The sequence below is a fragment of the Daphnia magna genome, linkage group LG7, assembly GCF_020631705.1.
Source record: "Daphnia magna isolate NIES linkage group LG7, ASM2063170v1.1, whole genome shotgun sequence".
NCBI classification, from domain to species: Eukaryota; Metazoa; Arthropoda; class Branchiopoda; order Diplostraca; family Daphniidae; genus Daphnia; species Daphnia magna.
In genome coordinates, this window is record NC_059188.1 from 5,796,855 (window position 1) to 5,815,018 (window position 18,164).

At 44.4% G+C, this 18,164-nt stretch overlaps 1 protein-coding gene and 1 long non-coding RNA gene across 2 annotated transcripts; one reads left to right on the forward strand and one right to left on the reverse strand.

Annotated features, from left to right (window-relative positions):
* Window positions 1–13,115: 13,115 nt before the first annotated feature.
* On the reverse strand, window positions 13,116–14,585 carry LOC123474472. The gene has a single exon (XM_045176687.1). The coding sequence runs from the start codon at window positions 14,487–14,489 to the stop codon at window positions 13,116–13,118; it is 1,374 nt and encodes a 457-aa protein (XP_045032622.1). The 5' UTR covers window positions 14,490–14,585.
* A 964-nt stretch (window positions 14,586–15,549) lies between these two features.
* LOC116930120 lies at window positions 15,550–17,153 on the forward strand. Its single transcript, XR_006649091.1, has 4 exons — window positions 15,550–15,683; window positions 15,820–16,013; window positions 16,348–16,803; window positions 16,861–17,153. It is a non-coding gene; the product is annotated as an uncharacterized LOC116930120 (long non-coding RNA).
* The last annotated feature ends 1,011 nt before the right edge of the window (window positions 17,154–18,164 follow it).

The following is an 18,164-nucleotide window of genomic DNA, read 5'->3' on the forward strand; positions in this document are numbered from 1 at the left end:
TCCTTGAAGTTCTTTTTCTTTTTCTGGCAGGTTTGAAATAGTAAGTGGTGCCCTATCGTTAACTTGTTTCGGTTTCCAAGAGTTCAGCATGTCGAAAAGCTTGTTGAACTTACGGCAATACTCCTCAGTGGCCTCACTTCCGACAAACAAGAGGAACGAATGTATTGCAAAGCTAAATTAAGTAAAAATTGGTCTCGTAATGTGTTACTAACGCTCACGTGCAGTGGAGACGTTGTAACAGAAAAGATGTGGGATGGAGGATGAAAAATAATGAAGATGAAAAATATGACTTGAGGGAAAACGCACGGCTTTATTCTTTGTTGAAAAAAGGGAGAACAAAGAGAGAGAGAGAAAAATTGGGAACTTAAAATTTAGACTGGATTACGGGGGAGGTAAACGAGAGATCCTCGTTCACGACCGTTACGTTATACTCTACTGAAAAACACACACTGAACAAAGGGGGCAAGGGCCACTTCCAACATAAACACAAACCGAAGGCCCTCGCCACCTACAATCCTGCCCGTGAGGGCAGCACTGTAAGTGACAGCGGGCCCACCTGTCCACAGGTACTAAAATAAACACAAAAAAGAAACAACAAAACAACAAAAAAAAACAACAAAGCTCGCCACGTTTAGAATCCACGGCTACGTTTATTCAGGGATGATTCCCTGATACACCCGCCTTGGTGCGCAGAGAATTTGGTGGTGGTCATTGGTCCCGCACATGGCACAGAAGCGCGGATGGGGACAATCGGCCAACTTCAAATGACCAGCGACGGACAGCGGGAGAAAACAGCCAAAACATCGGTGCTGTGCGAACAGCAGCTCCATCCGCTCCCGGTTAGTCAGCAGCATGAAGCCATCACACTCCCTGATCTTGCGGCCGCAGGACACCATGCCCGGCTGATTTAGGTGGGTCCTCAGGAAGCACACGATCGTCGGGGTGTGACGGGGCGCGACAAACTGTGGGGCGTTCGGCTGGACTTCGGCTGCTTTCTTCTTTTCCTTTAACAGGGATCCAACAAAGCTGTTAAGGATGGTTTCCCGTTCGGACATGAAGTGGACGTGCACGTTCTTTATGTCCTTGGAGTTTTCTTCGAGTTCCTGGTCGAGTTGAACGATGGCCTTTTGGTGGGCCAAAACCACGTCGATAGCCGCCGTTCGCGTCCTCAGTAAATCTTGTCGACGGAGATGAAGATTGGACGAACACTCCTCTTCACGTTCACGGGAAACTTTTAACTTTTCTTTGACGGCTGAGACGGATGGGCACAGATTTTCAGCCATGATGTTGAGTCGGCAATGGTCACTTTGGTGTTGATAGTACGAGAACTTAAGAGCAACTGTCGTCTAATGTTCGTCAAGGACTAAACAGTTTCCCTAAGTTCAAGGGTTAAACAGTAGGCGACCTAATTTTGCCTTTGCCCTTTGAACTAAGTATAGGTGGCGTTGCCATCGGAAATTTTACACTGCGGTTTTGGGATTCACATTTTTTACATTGTTACATATGACTATATAAACCATTTTACATTTTACATTTTGACATTAGACATTTTACAATTTTACAATTTTACCATTTTACAATTTATACCCCTTTTTTACTTTTATACAAGAATTGACTATTTACATTACATTTTGACCTAACGATCTCGATTTTTACTCAGATGACCCAATTTTTTCATTTTCTACGTAAACGTCCTGCTCTTTGGCCGTAGCCATAACACAGAGCTTAGTCACTGGACGAATACAGGGGTTTTTGTGGTTGCTGATTTGCACTTTTACCACTCGTACAACGTTATCAGAGTCACTGGGGAGAACCTCTATCACTTTTCCCAACGGCCACTGTCCACGTAGAGTATTCGGCTCAATGACGAGTACTAGGTTTCCGACGGTAACGTTTGGCCGATTTTCCGACCATTTTCTCCTTTCCGTCAGGTGTGGAACGTATTCACGAAGCCATCTGTTCCAAAAATGTTGTATGATGGCCTGGCTTTGGAGAAATTGTTTTGCTGTGACGTCCATGTTCTCAGCATCTCCCAACTTTAGCGGCACGTAGGGACGGGCTCCTCCATGAAGAAAGTGATTCGGCGTTAACGGGTCGGGATCTTCTGGATCCATGCTGAGGTGGGTTAGTGGCCGAGCGTTCAAAAGGGCTGCTACTTCTGCAATCACCGTTCTTAGGACCCGATCGGTGACTAAACGATTCCCGACGCTGACCTTCATGGCTCGCTTGCACGATTGCACGAGCCTTTCCCAAACTCCACCGAAATGGGGTCCGTGAGGAGGAGAGAAGGCATGCCATCTTCGACTGCAACTCCTGGTGTTGTTTGACTAACTCCATTAGAGCTTGTCGGAGTTCTTGTTCCCCAGCTACGAGATTAGTTCCGTTGTCACTGTAAACAACGTTCGGCTTTCCACGTAAACTCACGAACCGAGTGAAACATAGCATGAATTCTTCGAGACTGAGGCCGTCGGATACTTCTAGATGAACGGCTCTAGTTGTTAGGCACGTAAACAGGCATACCCAACGTTTCTCGTGTCTACATCCTCTTCCACCGACTCGTACCGTTAGAGGGCCGAAGTAATCGATTCCCGTATATGCGAAAGGGGGAAGATATGGAGTAAGCCTGTGAACTGGTAACGATGCCATGAGTGGCGGAATGGGTTTCGATGATCTCCGCTTGCAAGGCCAGCAGGTGTTGACAACCGATTTGATTACGTTACGTCCAGAGATTATCCAGTAACGTGAACGTAAATCCGCCAACAATCTTTCAGATTTAATGTGGAGATTCCATGTGTGATGATCCCATACAATGCGCTGCGTCAGGAGTTGATCGGCTGGAAGCAGGATGGGATGCTTTGTGGAATAATCAACTGGAGCCTGAAGTATACGTCCGCCTACACGTACAGTAATCATCATTCACTTTGAACGCTTGTGCGTTTTACCATAAGCGCCCGTGTTAAAAGCGCACGACTCCGACCCGCTTATTCTGGTCAAACGTATAAGCTATTTCTTATACATTTATATCGCTTAATAGCTAAAAATATTTTCTATTTATTGGTGAGATTGAAAAATTTTTCTGATTGCTGGTTTTCCCATCAAAGTAAAACCCAGCTATCTTTGAACATGGTGTTTCTTACATGTTAGCTTATGGAGAAAGGGTGTTTTTATTTCTTTAATTGTACACAAACAGCTTGAACCATTTGCATGCCGTTTGTTGGCATTGATGTGGATTTCATTCCTCTTTAGATGCTAGAAATCCCCTGGTACTAACTTATGAAATGAATTCCCTGAATTAATTTTTTGTCGACACATGTGTAATTTTAAGCGAATCGGCGCGGTGTCTTCCCTCTGGCATACTCCCAGTACCACCCTCTACTTTGTACTTACAAGCGCGCGCTGAACAAAGGTTCAGCGGGTGGTACTGGGAGTATGCCAGAGGGGGGACACCGTGCCGATTCGCTTAAAATTACACGTGTGTCGACAAAACTCTCCGATTGTTCACGAAGGTTTCAAATCGGCAAGTGCGAGAATAGATCCAACGTAAGACGGTTTGAGAGTCGGTGTGGAAGGTGACTTCACGTAAATCGATTTCGAGCTCCCGACAGATTACTAGGGCGATATTTAAGCCTTCTACAGCAGCCTGCAACTCTAATCTTGGGATCGTGAGTCCTTTTACTGGTGTTACGTGGGTTTTAGCCATGACGAAGGATACGTTGATCGACTGGTCTTCGAAGATGAAACGGAAGTACGCCACAGCTCCAAATCCTTTTGTGCTTGCATCCGTAAATACATGCAGGTGCTGCTGCGTCCAACGTCCACGTTGATGCCGGAAACATCTTGGTCCTGTTAACAACTCCAGGTTATCTAGATGCTCGTACCAGTAGTGAAAGCGTTGGCCTAATTCTTCGGGGATAGGGTCATCCCAGCCGATCCTTTTCTCGTACGTCCATATATCTTGCAGAAGTGACTTCATTAATAAAACAACAGGAGCGACGAGTCCCAACGGGTCGTAGACACTGGAGATTATACTGAGGAAATTCCTTTTGGTGAGAACGTCATGGCTTGGCTGCTTCCGTATCTTGAACGTCAGCATATCCGTTTCTCCGTTCCACATCACTCCAAGTGTTCGCTCGATGGGCAACTTCTCCAAATCAAGGTCCAGTGTTGGTGAAGCCAAACCGAATTCACGTAGAGCCGATATAACCTTCCTTGATGAGGACGTCCACTTCGTTAGATTGAAACCACCTAGTTGTAAGAGTTTCTTCATCTGGCGGGCTCGTTTTACTGCCCCGTCTTCGGAATCAAAGGTATCGAGGTAGTTGTCAACGTAAAAGTTTCTTCGAACGCTCTCTGCTGCCTCCGGATACTGGTCGCGATGATCGTCTGCAGTCCGATTTAGGGCGAAAATACAGGTTGTTGGGGAAGATACCGATCCAAAGACGTGGACTGTCATTTGGTACGTTAACGGTGCTTGATTACTGCCAGGCGTTCGATAGACAAACCGATAGGCCACCTGGTCTTCTACTGGGACCTTCACTTGGTGAAACATCTTCTCGATATCTGCGCCAACTGGTACCAGGTTCCTTCGGAAGCTTATTAGGACACCGAGTAGGCTAACGAGAAGATTGGGTCCACGTAACAGGTTCTGGTTGATCGACGTTCCCCCATACTCGGCGGCTTCGTCGAATACAACTCGAACTTTGGTCGTAGAGCTGGATGGGCTTACGACGCCGTGGTGCGGTAAATACCACGTTTTACTTGACTCCTTCCGCAACTCTTCGGTCGTGAGGAGTCTGGCGTGATCCAGGCCGATGTACTCCTTAACAACTGCATCATACTTCTGGGCGAAGTCTACATCTCGTTGAAATCGCCTCTCCAGAGAATAAAGTCTCTTCAATGCAGTTGCCCGATTGTCCGGAAGGTTTACGTTGTCGGTTTTCCACATAAGGCCGACTTGATACCGGTTACCAACATTCTTTACTGTTTACTCAAGGATACGTTGCCCACATAGATCGTCTTCGGAGAGAACAGGCTGCTCCATATCTACGTCTTTCGCCTCCAGCCGCCAGAATTTCTTGACTAACTCGTTGAGGTCTTCGGGACGTTCCTCTGCTACTATATGGGCGATGAACGGACGCCCATCTCGTGGTGGGCCCGTTTGACCACCCAGGCACCAACCAAACGGTGTTTTGAAGGCGATAGGCCCAATTGTTCCAGCCGGCGGCTTGACGGAATCTACGTGATCGTGGGCTTCTGCTACGTCAATTCCAATTAATACTCCAACGTCTTCGGGTTGTATGTTCGGGACATCAAGACCGCGTAGGTGTGTCCAGGACTCCATTTGACGAGGGTTGATTGGAGGATTTGGCGTCACCTTCAAATTGTCGACGGCGTAGGCGTGTTTAACTTCAAACCGGCTTGTTCCGTCGACGGAAGAGAGGAAGAAATCCACAACGGCAGCTTGGACGTTTGATGTGGCTCCATCATAAGAGACAACGTTGATACGTTTATGCTGACCAACGAGTCCCAACCTTTTTACTAAATCTCTCCTGATCAGTGTGGTGTCACTTCCGGTATCCAGGAATCCGAAAGTGTCGACCCATCTTGTACCGACGCTAATACGAACGGGTACAATCTTGAAACGTACACGTCGCTTTACCGGTTCCTTCTGGGTTAGTGTCCCAAGGAATGCAGTCGATGTAGACGCTGATGGAGACGTTGGATCCGATAGTTTCCTCCGTGGGATGAACTCAGACCCGTGAAGCAATGGATGGTGTCTTGATCCAGTGCATCGACCCATGGTACATTTGATGTCCCTGGGACACTCCTTGCGTTCATGTTTGCCGGTTAGGCATAGTAGACACCTCCCGGACTTAAATACGACTTCCGCCCTTTTCGTGGGCGTTGAAGACATAAACAGGTTACAGCTGGCCAAGTTGTGAGCCCTGCCGTTACAAGCTAGGCACCTCCATTGGTCAGTCTTTTCGGCCGCTTTCTCCTCCGTCTTCAGTTATTTTCCCTTGGGAGCAGCCTCCGGAGGTGACGACGCCGTTGATTTAGAGCCCTCTTCGGTCGAAACGTGTCCAATGGTCGACGTGTGAGCAGCGTTCTGTTTCTTGACAGGCTTCTTCTCATCAAACCGTACTTTGGACGTCGACGTAGGCAAGGACTCAAATACGTTTTTTCCATGTTGCTTGCTAATGGATTTTACGGTTACCCAATCGTCCATGTCCAGAACGTTCAGCTCTGCACCGGTTCTCTTTCGTTTTTCATTCCACTTCTCTTTAAGGTACGTCGTCAGCTTTGCTTCCATGGGCATCAGAGTAGTACGGCTATGAAGCTCATGGGCATATCTTGATTTCTGAGAGCGTCACCACTGCTCCATGCAACCGGTTTGCAAAAGTCTTGAGGCTCGCCGCATCTTGGCTCTTCAAAGGTGGAATCTGCAGCAGGTCGTCGAGGTACGTTTGATCCATGACTTCGGTGCGGCCGTAAACTGCATCGAGTCGTTCCCACACCACGGAGTACATAGCCTCATCGGCGAGGCACTCGCCGATCTCATTCCGGACCTCCTTCGACAGCAGCTCTTCCAACATGAACAGTAGGGCAGGAGAACCGTTGTATTCTTGTTCGTATAAGGCTCGAAATTTAGCCTTAAACCGGGCGTAGTTCTTCGGATTTCCATCAAACGGCTGGATCGTGAAGGTTGGAGTACGTGGACGACTACAGCAGCCGCCATGAGGATGATTGGAAGGGCCAGCGGCAGGTGGAGGTTCAGGGGTCGTGTCCGAAGACGTATCGTCCCCAGGGGGTGGGCATGGATTGCAGGTTGAAGGCATGATGGGCAAGAGTCTTTGGGTAGGATCCTGTGCAGAGGTACCGGCTGGAACGTAACGATTGGACAAGTCCCTACGGTGCATTACTGTGGCCTTAATTGACTTTAAGGACGCCCGAGCAGGGATGTCTTGTGTAACAGCGAATGGCTGTGGTTGTTTTGGAAGGCGTGTCTCTTGGTCCAGAACTTGCTCTTGTATCGTTCTCAGATGGATCTTGTTGACTTCCATCGTTGTTTTTAGACCTTCAATTTGAGCACTTAGATCCAAGTTAACCTCTTTGATCTTCTGATCCATTTCACGTAGACTCTGACGTGAATCTTTCACCAAGTTGGTGCTAGCGGCGATTTCCGATGACGTCTTTTCCGCGCTGTCAATGAGTTTCCTCAGGTGCTCACCCATGCCTTTCAGCGCCTTGCTTAACGTTTCCGTAGCCGACGTGGTGCTCGCTTCCATCTGGATTCTTGCACGCTTCATCTTGACTTCCAGTTCCAATATCTGTTTCTGGATGCACAGATCACGCTGGCTGGGTTGACCAAGGGAAACATTTGACGCTGAACGGGTAGACCTCTTCTGTGATAGCGTGGTGCTAACTGTGACGTCTGAAGCTGTCGTACCAATAGAGCTGGCTGAGTGACGTGACGACGTGGCATACCTAATGGCGAAGTTGAGGATTTCCACGTGGTCGGTGTCGAATTGTACCTCCCATTTTTCACATGCTTGACGTTGTGGATCCGTAATATCGGGCAAACTCTCCATATACGTGTGGTGAAGATCTTTGACGTCTTCGTAGATACGAATTAATTCGTCTCGCCATGCTGCAACTTGCAACTTCTTGAGTCTGATGGCTCCCATCTTGTGATCTGCCACTGCTTTTCTGAGCTGATTCGTTAACTTCGTGTGGGCCGCCTTTCTTCTCCCACGTTTCTGCTTGAGATCGTTGTCTGGGAGGAGGGGGCCTTCATTCTTCATTGCTTCTGGCTTCATTTCGTCTTCTATAGAGATATTGCCGCCCGACTCAATACTCTCGGCTTTTGCTACGGCTTCACTCATGACGTAGAAACGTTCAAAGACAAGGAAGTAGTCACACGTAAACGGATGTCGATGATTCACGTAGATACAGCGACGATACAGTCAGATACGTAAAGGCATGGTAGACCGGGTTTTGCCTTCAGGATGGCGTGGACGTGTGTCAAAGTCTTACAAAGGGGAATACCCGACAATTTTACTGAATCTAACAAGTTTTACTAGGGGATAGGGATAACAAGAGAAATGCACGTGTTCGTTCAATCCCGGGTTTCGGCACCATTTTTTACTAACGCTCACGTGCAGTGGAGACGTTGTAACAGAAAAGATGTGGGATGGAGGATGAAAAATAATGAAGATGAAAAATATGACTTGAGGGAAAACGCACGGCTTTATTCTTTGTTGAAAAAAGGGAGAACAAAGAGAGAGAGAGAAAAATTGGGAACTTAAAATTTAGACTGGATTACGGGGGAGGTAAACGAGAGATCCTCGTTCACGACCGTTACGTTATACTCTACTGAAAAACACACACTGAACAAAGGGGGCAAGGGCCACTTCCAACATAAACACAAACCGAAGGCCCTTGCCACCTACAATCCTGCCCGTGAGGGCAGCACTGTAAGTGACATAATGCATCAAAATTCAATTTTCACCTTTGGGTGTTTTAGTTCATCACGTAATTGGCGAAGAGCATCCGCAGTCGAGTTGCTTAAGACTTGTGCAGCAAGAACTACTTTCATCTTGTGTGCGCCAATGTAGACGTGGCTTTTGGTTAACTTGTTACCCAGACGAAATCCTTGGCGGTTCTGGTATTCAAATAGCTCTTCGATGTATAACCATTTCGCAGGTTTATGGAAGCCAGGTATTTCGATTCCCTTTTTTGTTTGTGCTAATGAATTACGTGCCAATTTTAACATATGGCAGGTGTCTAGCATCACGTGAATGTCTTCTTTTGTCTTCGGATGAACGAATGTAGTCTTCATCGGTGCGTACTTCATGCGGTCGGCTTCTGTTTGCTGAGGAGTCTTTATTCGTGCCCGTCTGGGAATGGATTTCCGTCGTTTTTCTGGAAACTTTATGTTTGCCCCAAGAACATTTACCATCGTCATATTGGCCGCCAACCCGTCGAAAGTAAATACTTTTACATTTACGTCGAATTCTTGACAGGCGATAATAACATCTGTGAGGACTTTCGCTTGGCCTTGCCCGGTTAAATTATTGGTAAAGTAGTAAGCCACGGGCGATCTCCATTTGCCGTCCAATCCTACTACATAAAACACTAATACTTGAGTAGCAAGAAGTTGATGATCTGTTTCTCGAGTTGAAGATTTGTCATCGGGAAAATCGGTAAAGCCCAAATATTTTTTCAGTTGTGGATCGTAGCACAAGGCCTTCCTCATTGACATTTCATCTAGGCTTATTACGGCGTCTTTTCCGTGCTTTCCTTCTGCAATATCCTTTTGTATCTGAGACAATGCATTCCTTAAAATACCGAAAGAGCAACCAACCGGTGCAAGGTAGCGTCGAAGACTCCGAACTGATGGTAAGGTAAAGATGGATCTCAATTTTTCATATGCAGCGTTAGAATAAAAACTTAAATTTATTGCCAGGTCACGGATGAATGAAGAGTATCTGCGACTTCCCACTTTTTTGCCGGAATTCCACTTTTCGTTCAGAAAGAGTTGGTAAGCTGTTTCAGACATGTCTGTTTTCCTTATTGAGTTTTTCCCAGCTACCTTTAGATCGTGACATTCCTTCATGGACTTCTTCAACTGCTGCATTAAGATTTTATTTTGACCCTCTTTAACGTTTTGTTCATTCTGGTTCCGGCGCTCACGATATAATAGTGCGGTAAGTTTCCTTTTTAGACGAAGATTCCCTCCGTCAAGGTGATCGATATCACACTTGTACTTAATATGTAGTTCATGAATTTCTCTTTTAAGTGCGCCCAGTTGATTCTCGTAGTCCTGTTTTAAACGTTGGTTTTCTTCTGTAAGTCTATTCAAGTCTTCAATAAATCCATTTATGTTGGGGGAAAAATTGACTACATCACGTAATGAAGCTTGTTCGGAGTCGACGAAACTCAAACCATCCGCAGTAGAATTGAATTCGACATTGTTGTCAGTTAGACTTGAACACCGTGTACTTGATGTTTCACAGGTTTTATCTAACCGTTCTCTTTTTAACGGACTAGCAGAATCTACGATGAGTCTTCTTCGAACAGAGGGTAAAGAAACCACGGGAGAAATATTATGTTGAACACTGTTGTTGATAGCAGAGCAGCTGGCGTCCGATTCACTGTGAGATACTGAGACCTTAACAGGTGTGTTTAAATTAACGATATCCAACTCTTCTTGAGGTTCAGCTTCGGGATGTGCGTCGAGATCAATCGGATTGAGTTTACTGTTAGCTAATCTATTTGATTTACGTCGAGGTGTCCATGTCATCAAAGACTGATCAAAATGAAGTGAGCATAACACAGAATGCTTTGAAGGTTTGAATCCAGGCACACAATATTTAAGCCATATAACCAGTCGCAAAGCGTCACTAGGAAACGTATGGAATGAAATTGATTTGTCACTTTTCTTTGATAAACAGTTAACAGCACTGCAATTTGGAGGCATTTCAACTTTTACAAAACAACGCGAATGTGAAACATCACCTCTTGAACTACAGAGAACAACTGTTAACTGAAGCTGTGTATTTCTCAAGGTAACTTCTGTTAACAAGCACACCAAGTACCATTGGGAATAAACCCCAAACATCTTTTGATTCCTGGAATTTTCTTCATATAAACTACGTGTGTTCTGAGTCATACCATACAGGAAATTCGTCTTTTGGTCCACTCAGGAGAAACCATGTCGAATCCCTATCATGCATTCTCTTTTGAAATTCAAATCATCCGCCTTATACATTTTAGGAATTTGTCGGCTAATGATAAAGGGAGGGCATTAGCCACTAGATGGTGGGCCAAAATGTGTCATGGCGGCTTTCCCTATTCCGTGTCCCATATCCTTATCTCTGGGTATTTCGCAAAACAACGGCTAGCTGCCATAGTTAGATAATAGATTTTAATTTTTAGATGCAAGCCGTAAACTTGGACCTAACGCTTGGAGCCATCAATCAAACTCTTAATGATACTGGCGACTTGAGTATCCCGAAAGCAATAGAGAAAACATTGAATTTGAAATAAAAAATTGATGAAATCCATAATGTCCAAAGGAAGGGCAAAATTGAACATGTCAAGCAAGACATGCAAAGTTGCATCACATCCGACAAAGAAAACAAAGACAGTGATTCCGAATCAACTGGGTCACTTAGGTATGATTTTTTTAACTGATCGTTTTTAAAACTATCGCTAGCCTTGGCTGAATGATCATTTCTTAATTACGTATTGCATGCGTCTGTCAAAGTTAAGAGCTGACATGGCACTCAGACAAGCTGCTTTGAGTAACGTTTTGAAGGAGCTTAACACCCAGTTGGCTCTTAAGTGGTCAATAAAATGACTCAAGATCAAGAAGGTCCATATAGTACAGTTAAAGCTCATTACGACGCAACGGCGAGCGAGCTGGAAAATCAAATCGCATCTTTGCAGCAAGAAAAGAAAGATCTAGCTAGCCCCATAGCTCAAGTTAGTGGCAATGCCAACGCATGTAAAATATCCGAGCAGCGAAGGAAGTGGCTCTAGAAACTCGAACCGCAAATCACCGAGTTGATAAAAAAAAAGATCCAGGAACAAGCTAATATGATCAAAATTAAACGTAAGCTAAATCTTTCTTTAAACCACCTAAGAAACAAGTTTAAAAAATATTGAGACTGATCACGGTTGAGCGCCGCCGGGAACTATCACCTAGGCCATGCCCGTGCGTGAAAGAAAAAGTCGGGACGTTGATTCGAACGGATTCGAATGCGTGGGACACTGCACGTCACATGCATATCGGAAATAAAAACTCATGTAGATAAGTAGTGAAGTGAGGTGTATTTTTATTTATAATTTTTGTGATCGGATAATGGAAATCCTCAGACTAAGGACGTCGAAGACAAAAATCACGTGTAAAGACATCGACTTGTCATAGAGAGAAGCTATTTACATATGTCCGCGTATATTCCACCAAGGATAGCGATCACATTTTAAGAACAAATGGATATCTCCCTCCCTAGTGATGATCTGGTTTCTGTTCGCTAAAACCGACACGAAACGAATAGAAACAAATTGGTCTGCTCCCTCTCAGTTAAGGATTAAATGAGAAACGTATGGTGGGCGTTGTTGTTTCCAACCGTTGTACCTGAAAATTCCCTTAATGTGTGCGGATGGTGACTTGTGTAAAGCATCCTCCCTCTCGGGTGGATGACTTTACGGATTAAGACAAATATATTACCACGGAACTCGGAGACGTTTACCCACAATGATGACAGTGTATTATTAGACTAGGGCCATAAGAATTACACGGGAAAGAACATACAATATAACAAGAAAGGGAATAACGAGCCAAACCATAATTACCAACAGAATAAGTGCAATTTGGAAGCTTACCGATGTAGCGCGAGCGTTACGGGAGCGCACGTTGGTAAAACGATACGAAGTGGCTCGTGGTAGCGAGAGCGAGACACGGTGAAAACAGACACGAAATGGAGACGATTGGAAATACAAGTCAGATAGGCACTTACGAAAACAGGTAGTCAGAGAAACACTTGAAGAGAAAACACTAAGGCAAGTTAGATGTCGAGCTAGTGTTGTTGAAGGCAACTGAACATTTAGCGAGCTGCTAGCTGTCTGATCTTTCTTAGATTTTGAGTTCACCATGAAACCTCGCATCTCGTCAAAGTGGCGTGATGCTGTTGACGTGTCGCTATGTCGCGCGTGCAGCCAATCAGAAGGTGTTTGTTTAATGGCTTGATTGGCGTCGCGCGTGCGACCAATCAAACGGATGTTTATTTAATGGCGTGATAATGCGTCGCACGTGTGACCAATCACGGAAGTTTGTTTAGTGGCGTGATAATGCGTCGCACGTGTGAGTCAGACAGCAGGTGTTCAATTGGGTCAACGCTAAGATGTCTATGACAAATGGTTACTATGCGGATTACAATAATCGAGTAATATGCAAAAGAAGAGTAAATGCAAGAGAGTAAAATGTAGACATAATTATATGCCAAGGGAGAGTAAACATAATATAATAAGAATGTGGGTGTCATAATTAAATGTATTTGTAGGCCTTCGTTACATCGCTCCCGGCGGTGCGAGATTACGTCCCGTAATCAAACTGGATGCATGGCGGTGCGGTTGGTGGTTGTCGAACGAGCCTCTTCTATTGGATAGCCGCAAAATTTTCTTATGAATCTGAAGATACCCAACCAGCAGCAGATACGTAAGATGACTAGGCCGAGAATACAGAATATGCTGATGAAGAACCACATTTTAATGGTCTCCCACCAGCTGGTATAATGTATTACTCCAGCGGCTGTCACTAACACACTTGATGCGCTGGGCTGGTGATTTAGCGAAAATTCGGTCGGTGGATGTTCATTCATGGCGGCTACTATATCAGCCATGACATTCATGTGGTTAAGTAGGTTGTCGTTGTAAGCAGGGTTAGCACGATGTTCATAATCGAAGAATTTGACGTCGTCATAACGGAAGGAATGTGCCAGCGTTTGTTCCGGTAATACCACGTTAGCGTCAACTCTTTTCCAGGTGTTGTTGCGAAAAGCGTAAGGCTTATCGTTGAAGTTAACGAATCCGTTGGTCCAATAGCATGGGGAATATTTAACTAATTCCCAGCCATCGAGATTAATGGTATAAATGTTGAATTTTGGCTGTGGTCCGCATGACGTAATTACAGTTTCAAATGTGACGTTCACTGAGTTACACTTAACCACAACAGCAGTTTGTCCGAAAGCTTGTAATTTCGTGCACTGTGGTAATTTTAAATGTGAAGCGGCAAGCCAACCGTTATACTGAGCGGCTGCAATTGCTCTTTCATGTTTTGCTTTCCGGGCATCACAGTCTAACCTTTGAATCATACGCACTAATTCATTTTCACGATCGGTAACACGGTCTTGAATATATTGTTGATTTGCCGCTTTGTCTAACTCTTCAGCGCTAGATGGCGCGGGAGTCTCTACGGTGATTGGCGGAAATTTTTCCATGATGGCCGCCGTTACTAGGGACAATTTTGATTGGCCGACGATGTTAAAGGCTGTAGTACGGTTGGAGCAGTGTTGTTGAGTTGGAACGCAAGGCGGCTGAGGAGTTAAATGGAAATCCAGTTGGCGGCGATCATCCAAAAGGCGAAAATATTTTTCATCTCCCAATTTCTTCGTTAGTGAGCCGGTTCCAGATTCAACAATTCGCATTGTATGTTGAGATTTTTGCGTGTACGTTTTGTCCCAGACAAGTGTCAGGTGATTGTGGGATAAGTTACCAGATTTTGCGGAAGCTTTGCCGATAGGTGTCGAAAAATCTTCATCTTCCATTTGTTGATAGAGCTGAACTTGTTCGAGCACACAATTCAGAATTTCCGAATCGATTGTTTGTAACCAGTATCCGACAATTTCCGGATCACGTCCAAAAACATATTTGTTGTCCGATGAAGTCATATGATGTTCACCACACCTTTTATTGTTTATCATGTCGTAGCACTCGGTTGGCGTCGTATCAATAGAAATTTTGTCCGGCACGATCACTAATTGGCCGAAAAAGGTCTTCGTAATACGGCGAATGTTTATCCACTGTGCGCAAATAAAACCGGGAAATTTCACCGCGGAACGTTCATCACTGTAAACGGTGTATTTCACTTGCACGGTATCGGTATTGTTTGTTTCCGGTTTGCAGCTTGAATCGGAAAATTGAATAATTCCCATATTCTTCGGTTCAGAACAATCGCACACAGTCGTTTGGAATGCGCGCGCGCGTAGGTAGAGACACAGCAGTAGCAATAGTAACGGCATTGACGACATTACTACATGTAAAAATATACGGTAAATGACATAACAAAACAGAATGAACAGTATACTGGCCAACTTAGTCTAAGTCATCATGTGGGTTTACTAGTTAAGATAATCAAATATGAAGAAGAAATAATGGAAGTAAACGTCAAAGTAAAAGAGAGAAAACAACAAGAAAAATTTCTGACGGCTTTTGAAAGGTCAACGATTTTCCGTCGGCTTTTCATCGGCTACGCCACGGCAAAATAATAGCAAAATAGGGGGTGTCGTAATATAACCGTTTTTTATGGTAGAAGGACACAATATTTTTCGAATAAATTTATATCGTTGGAACGAGGGAAAAGTGAGCTTAATTATCAAAAAGAAAGAATTGAAAAATATTGAATCATGTGGAAATGCTGACGAGAAAGAAACGTTTCAAAGTTTTACGGCGGAAAATTTTTTCTGCCGTGGAAGGTCACGCGCATCTCTCGTTTTTTCCTAAGTCCAATGCAGGGGAAAAGTACAAATGGGGGGACGAAGCGGAGGGGAATAAAAATGGAATAGGGGGAGTAGAGAAAAATAGCCTTCGGCAAAAAAAAAGAACTTAGAATATTTTCAATATTGCTGCGGCGGGGAAGCTACAGTAAGGAAACGAAAGGGAAAGTGAAAAACTTAGCGTATGTTGGAGTGTGTAAGAATGGAATGCGCTAGCGGTGGCGCTGTTTTGTGTGTAGTGTATATGGAAAAAGTCTTTGCAGTGATAGTAAAGCTATAGAAAAGCATAGAAGGGAAGTGATACATAGTGGGACTTAGAAAAATTTCAACTGTTTCGTTCGTGTACCGATCTCTAAGAGGAGTGGGAGTTGTTGAACTGAATTGGAATACATTACTATCAAGGTTTTTCTAATTTCCTTTTCTCAATACTTTACTGTTTACTATTTCTAATGTTGTATTGCTACCGAATACGAATAACCGATGGACTTCTAATAAATTCTACTATTTCTTTCAAGTTTTTTTTTTTTTTTTTTTGAAGAAATGTCTGCTACTTCTATGGAAAGTTTTGCAATTTATGGGCCTACTCAGAGAGGGAACAACTTAAATGCAAATATTTCAAAGAACACAGAGGCAAAAAGAAACAACAGATTATTTCTATACTGGTTGGACACGACATTGCTTTATGGTATCCCACGTATGGAAAGTATGTAAGAAGTTCAATCGTCTAAAGAGGTAATTTTCTTTTCCTCTATATTTTCTTTTTTTTTTTTTCTGAGAGAACTCATGTAAGTTTGTTTTTTTTTTTTTGTTTGTTTGTTTGTTTGTTTTTTTTTTCTTGTTTTTGTTTCCTTTTTTTTTATACCTTTCCTTTGTTTTATTTTATTTATTTTATTTTTTTTATTTTTCTCTACTATTAAGGGAAAGACTTACTTCTCTCTCTCCCTTCTTATGTTCTATTTATTTTATTTTATTTTTTTTTCTTTTTTTTTTTTTTTTTTTTCTCTGATTATTTTTTTTCATGAGATACCAAAAACAACCAATGTATTTCTACTTAATAACTACAAAGGGTACAACAAAAAAGAAAAATCACGACGGCGACGTCATTGTGGAGGCCGACGGGTGGTGGCTCGCGGCGACCCGTCTCCTTGTAGAGCTGCTCGGCGCAATCGTCGGATAATCAGGTCGAATCTTCTATGTCGCCATGTCGAGAACTCCCGAGAATTGGTGCTGGGAGCCGGTGAGTCGCGGTCGCTGTCTAAATGATGTTGAGGTTCGCTCGTCGGTGTGGCGGAAGCTTGTGCTGGCATCCCAGCTCTTGCCCCGGGGATGGTAATCAGCAAGATGTCTCCTCCTCTTCCGTCCGGAACAAGAGTAACCAAACGGTTGGCGTTTGTGTGGCTGGTCATCTTCTTGAGATTTTATTTTTCCGTTCACCTTCGGGTGTAAAGACGAGCGTGCGGTCTGTCTGAACGCTGGTTGTCGAGTTGCCGAGCAACGTGTTGGGTTGTCAATAGCAGCTTCGGTAAGCGGCTGAATTTCATTTATATCATTTCTCTGCGTAAGCGAAATGCCTTTGCAGGGTTGGTGGAAGTCGGTGAGTGTGTTAAAGAGCGTCGTGTTTCGTCGGCGAAAACTTTGCCTTCCCCCCAAGTGTCGTATTCTTTCGACGCATCGGATAGAGAAAGAAGATGGAAGGAAGATATGTGAAAGAAGAATATAGAAGAAATGGGGCGTATGGGAGCTACCACGGAGAAGAATAAGACCAATTTGTAAACCTAAACTGTATATAGTTATGCTTTAAAATCGAACAAATTCTACATGTACCGAAAAACTTGTATGCTGTAATACAGATTGCTTTTGTTCTCCCTTTTATTTTAGCTATTTCTTTATCTTATTTATTTAGTTATTTACCCCTCTTCCCATCCTCGAGACGGCTATAAAAGCAAGTCACAGAAATGTTCCGACGGTTCGCTTCAGGCTCGGTTCGGTGCGAACCGGTTTTCCGAACCGCCAACCCATCATTGCTACCTCACTTCCCAATGTTGATATTTATATTCCCTTCCTATTTTATTGTTTTAGTCTATTGATTTCTTTACCCTTTTTTTTTTTTTTTTTTGAGATAACTACTTCCATATCGCGATTTCAGTTTTATTTTATCTTTATATTTTTCAAGAGGGTAGAATTTATCAAGTTAAAAATGAGGGAAGAAAGAGTACTAGAGAAAGAAACAGAGAAGGTTAAAGCAAGAGAATATAATGGTATATGTGTCGAGTCCAATTTATCGACGATTCCTCCTAGTCGGGGAATTTCTTACTCGTCTCCTTCAAACTCCTGGCGTGAGCGCTTGTATGGGGCATCCCATGATGTAGCCCATCCATAGAGAGGGGGATGACGACGTGCAGGATCGAGATCTAGGATCCTCTTCAATGTCACGATGGCTCCGCTCCAGTTGTCGTTGCGGATTTGTTCGGTCAGCCGGTTGGATAGGAGCGCGGTTTGGACCTCCAGGCCTCTCTCGTAACGGCGTCGCGCCCTATCCCAGGAGTTTCCGCCATCGGAGTCCGGAGAACGTGGCGTTTGCGCAGTATGCTGAACATCCGGCTGCTGCGTTGGCACCCAGCTGAGGTCGACGGGTTGCACCTCAGGTGTGTTAGCGGGTACCTGCAGGCTGGGCTGTTGATCGGCGGTTAGACCCCAGTCGTCGAAAGCGGTGGTCTCCCAGGTCTGTGTCGGGGCGGGTTGTTGGGCGTCCTCTGGTCCACTTCGGTGATTTTGCTCCATGACGGCAGTTGAAAAGCGTGACAGTTGGGATGAATAGATGAGCAGCGTTGAGGGAATCTGCGAAATACTTGGTGGTTTTCTACATGTTATATAGTCGAGCGA

Coding starts and splice junctions, on each gene's coding strand:
- LOC123474472 (XM_045176687.1), bottom strand. CDS start 14,489: ATGATAAACAATAAAAGGTGTGGTGAACATCATATGACTTCATCGGAC.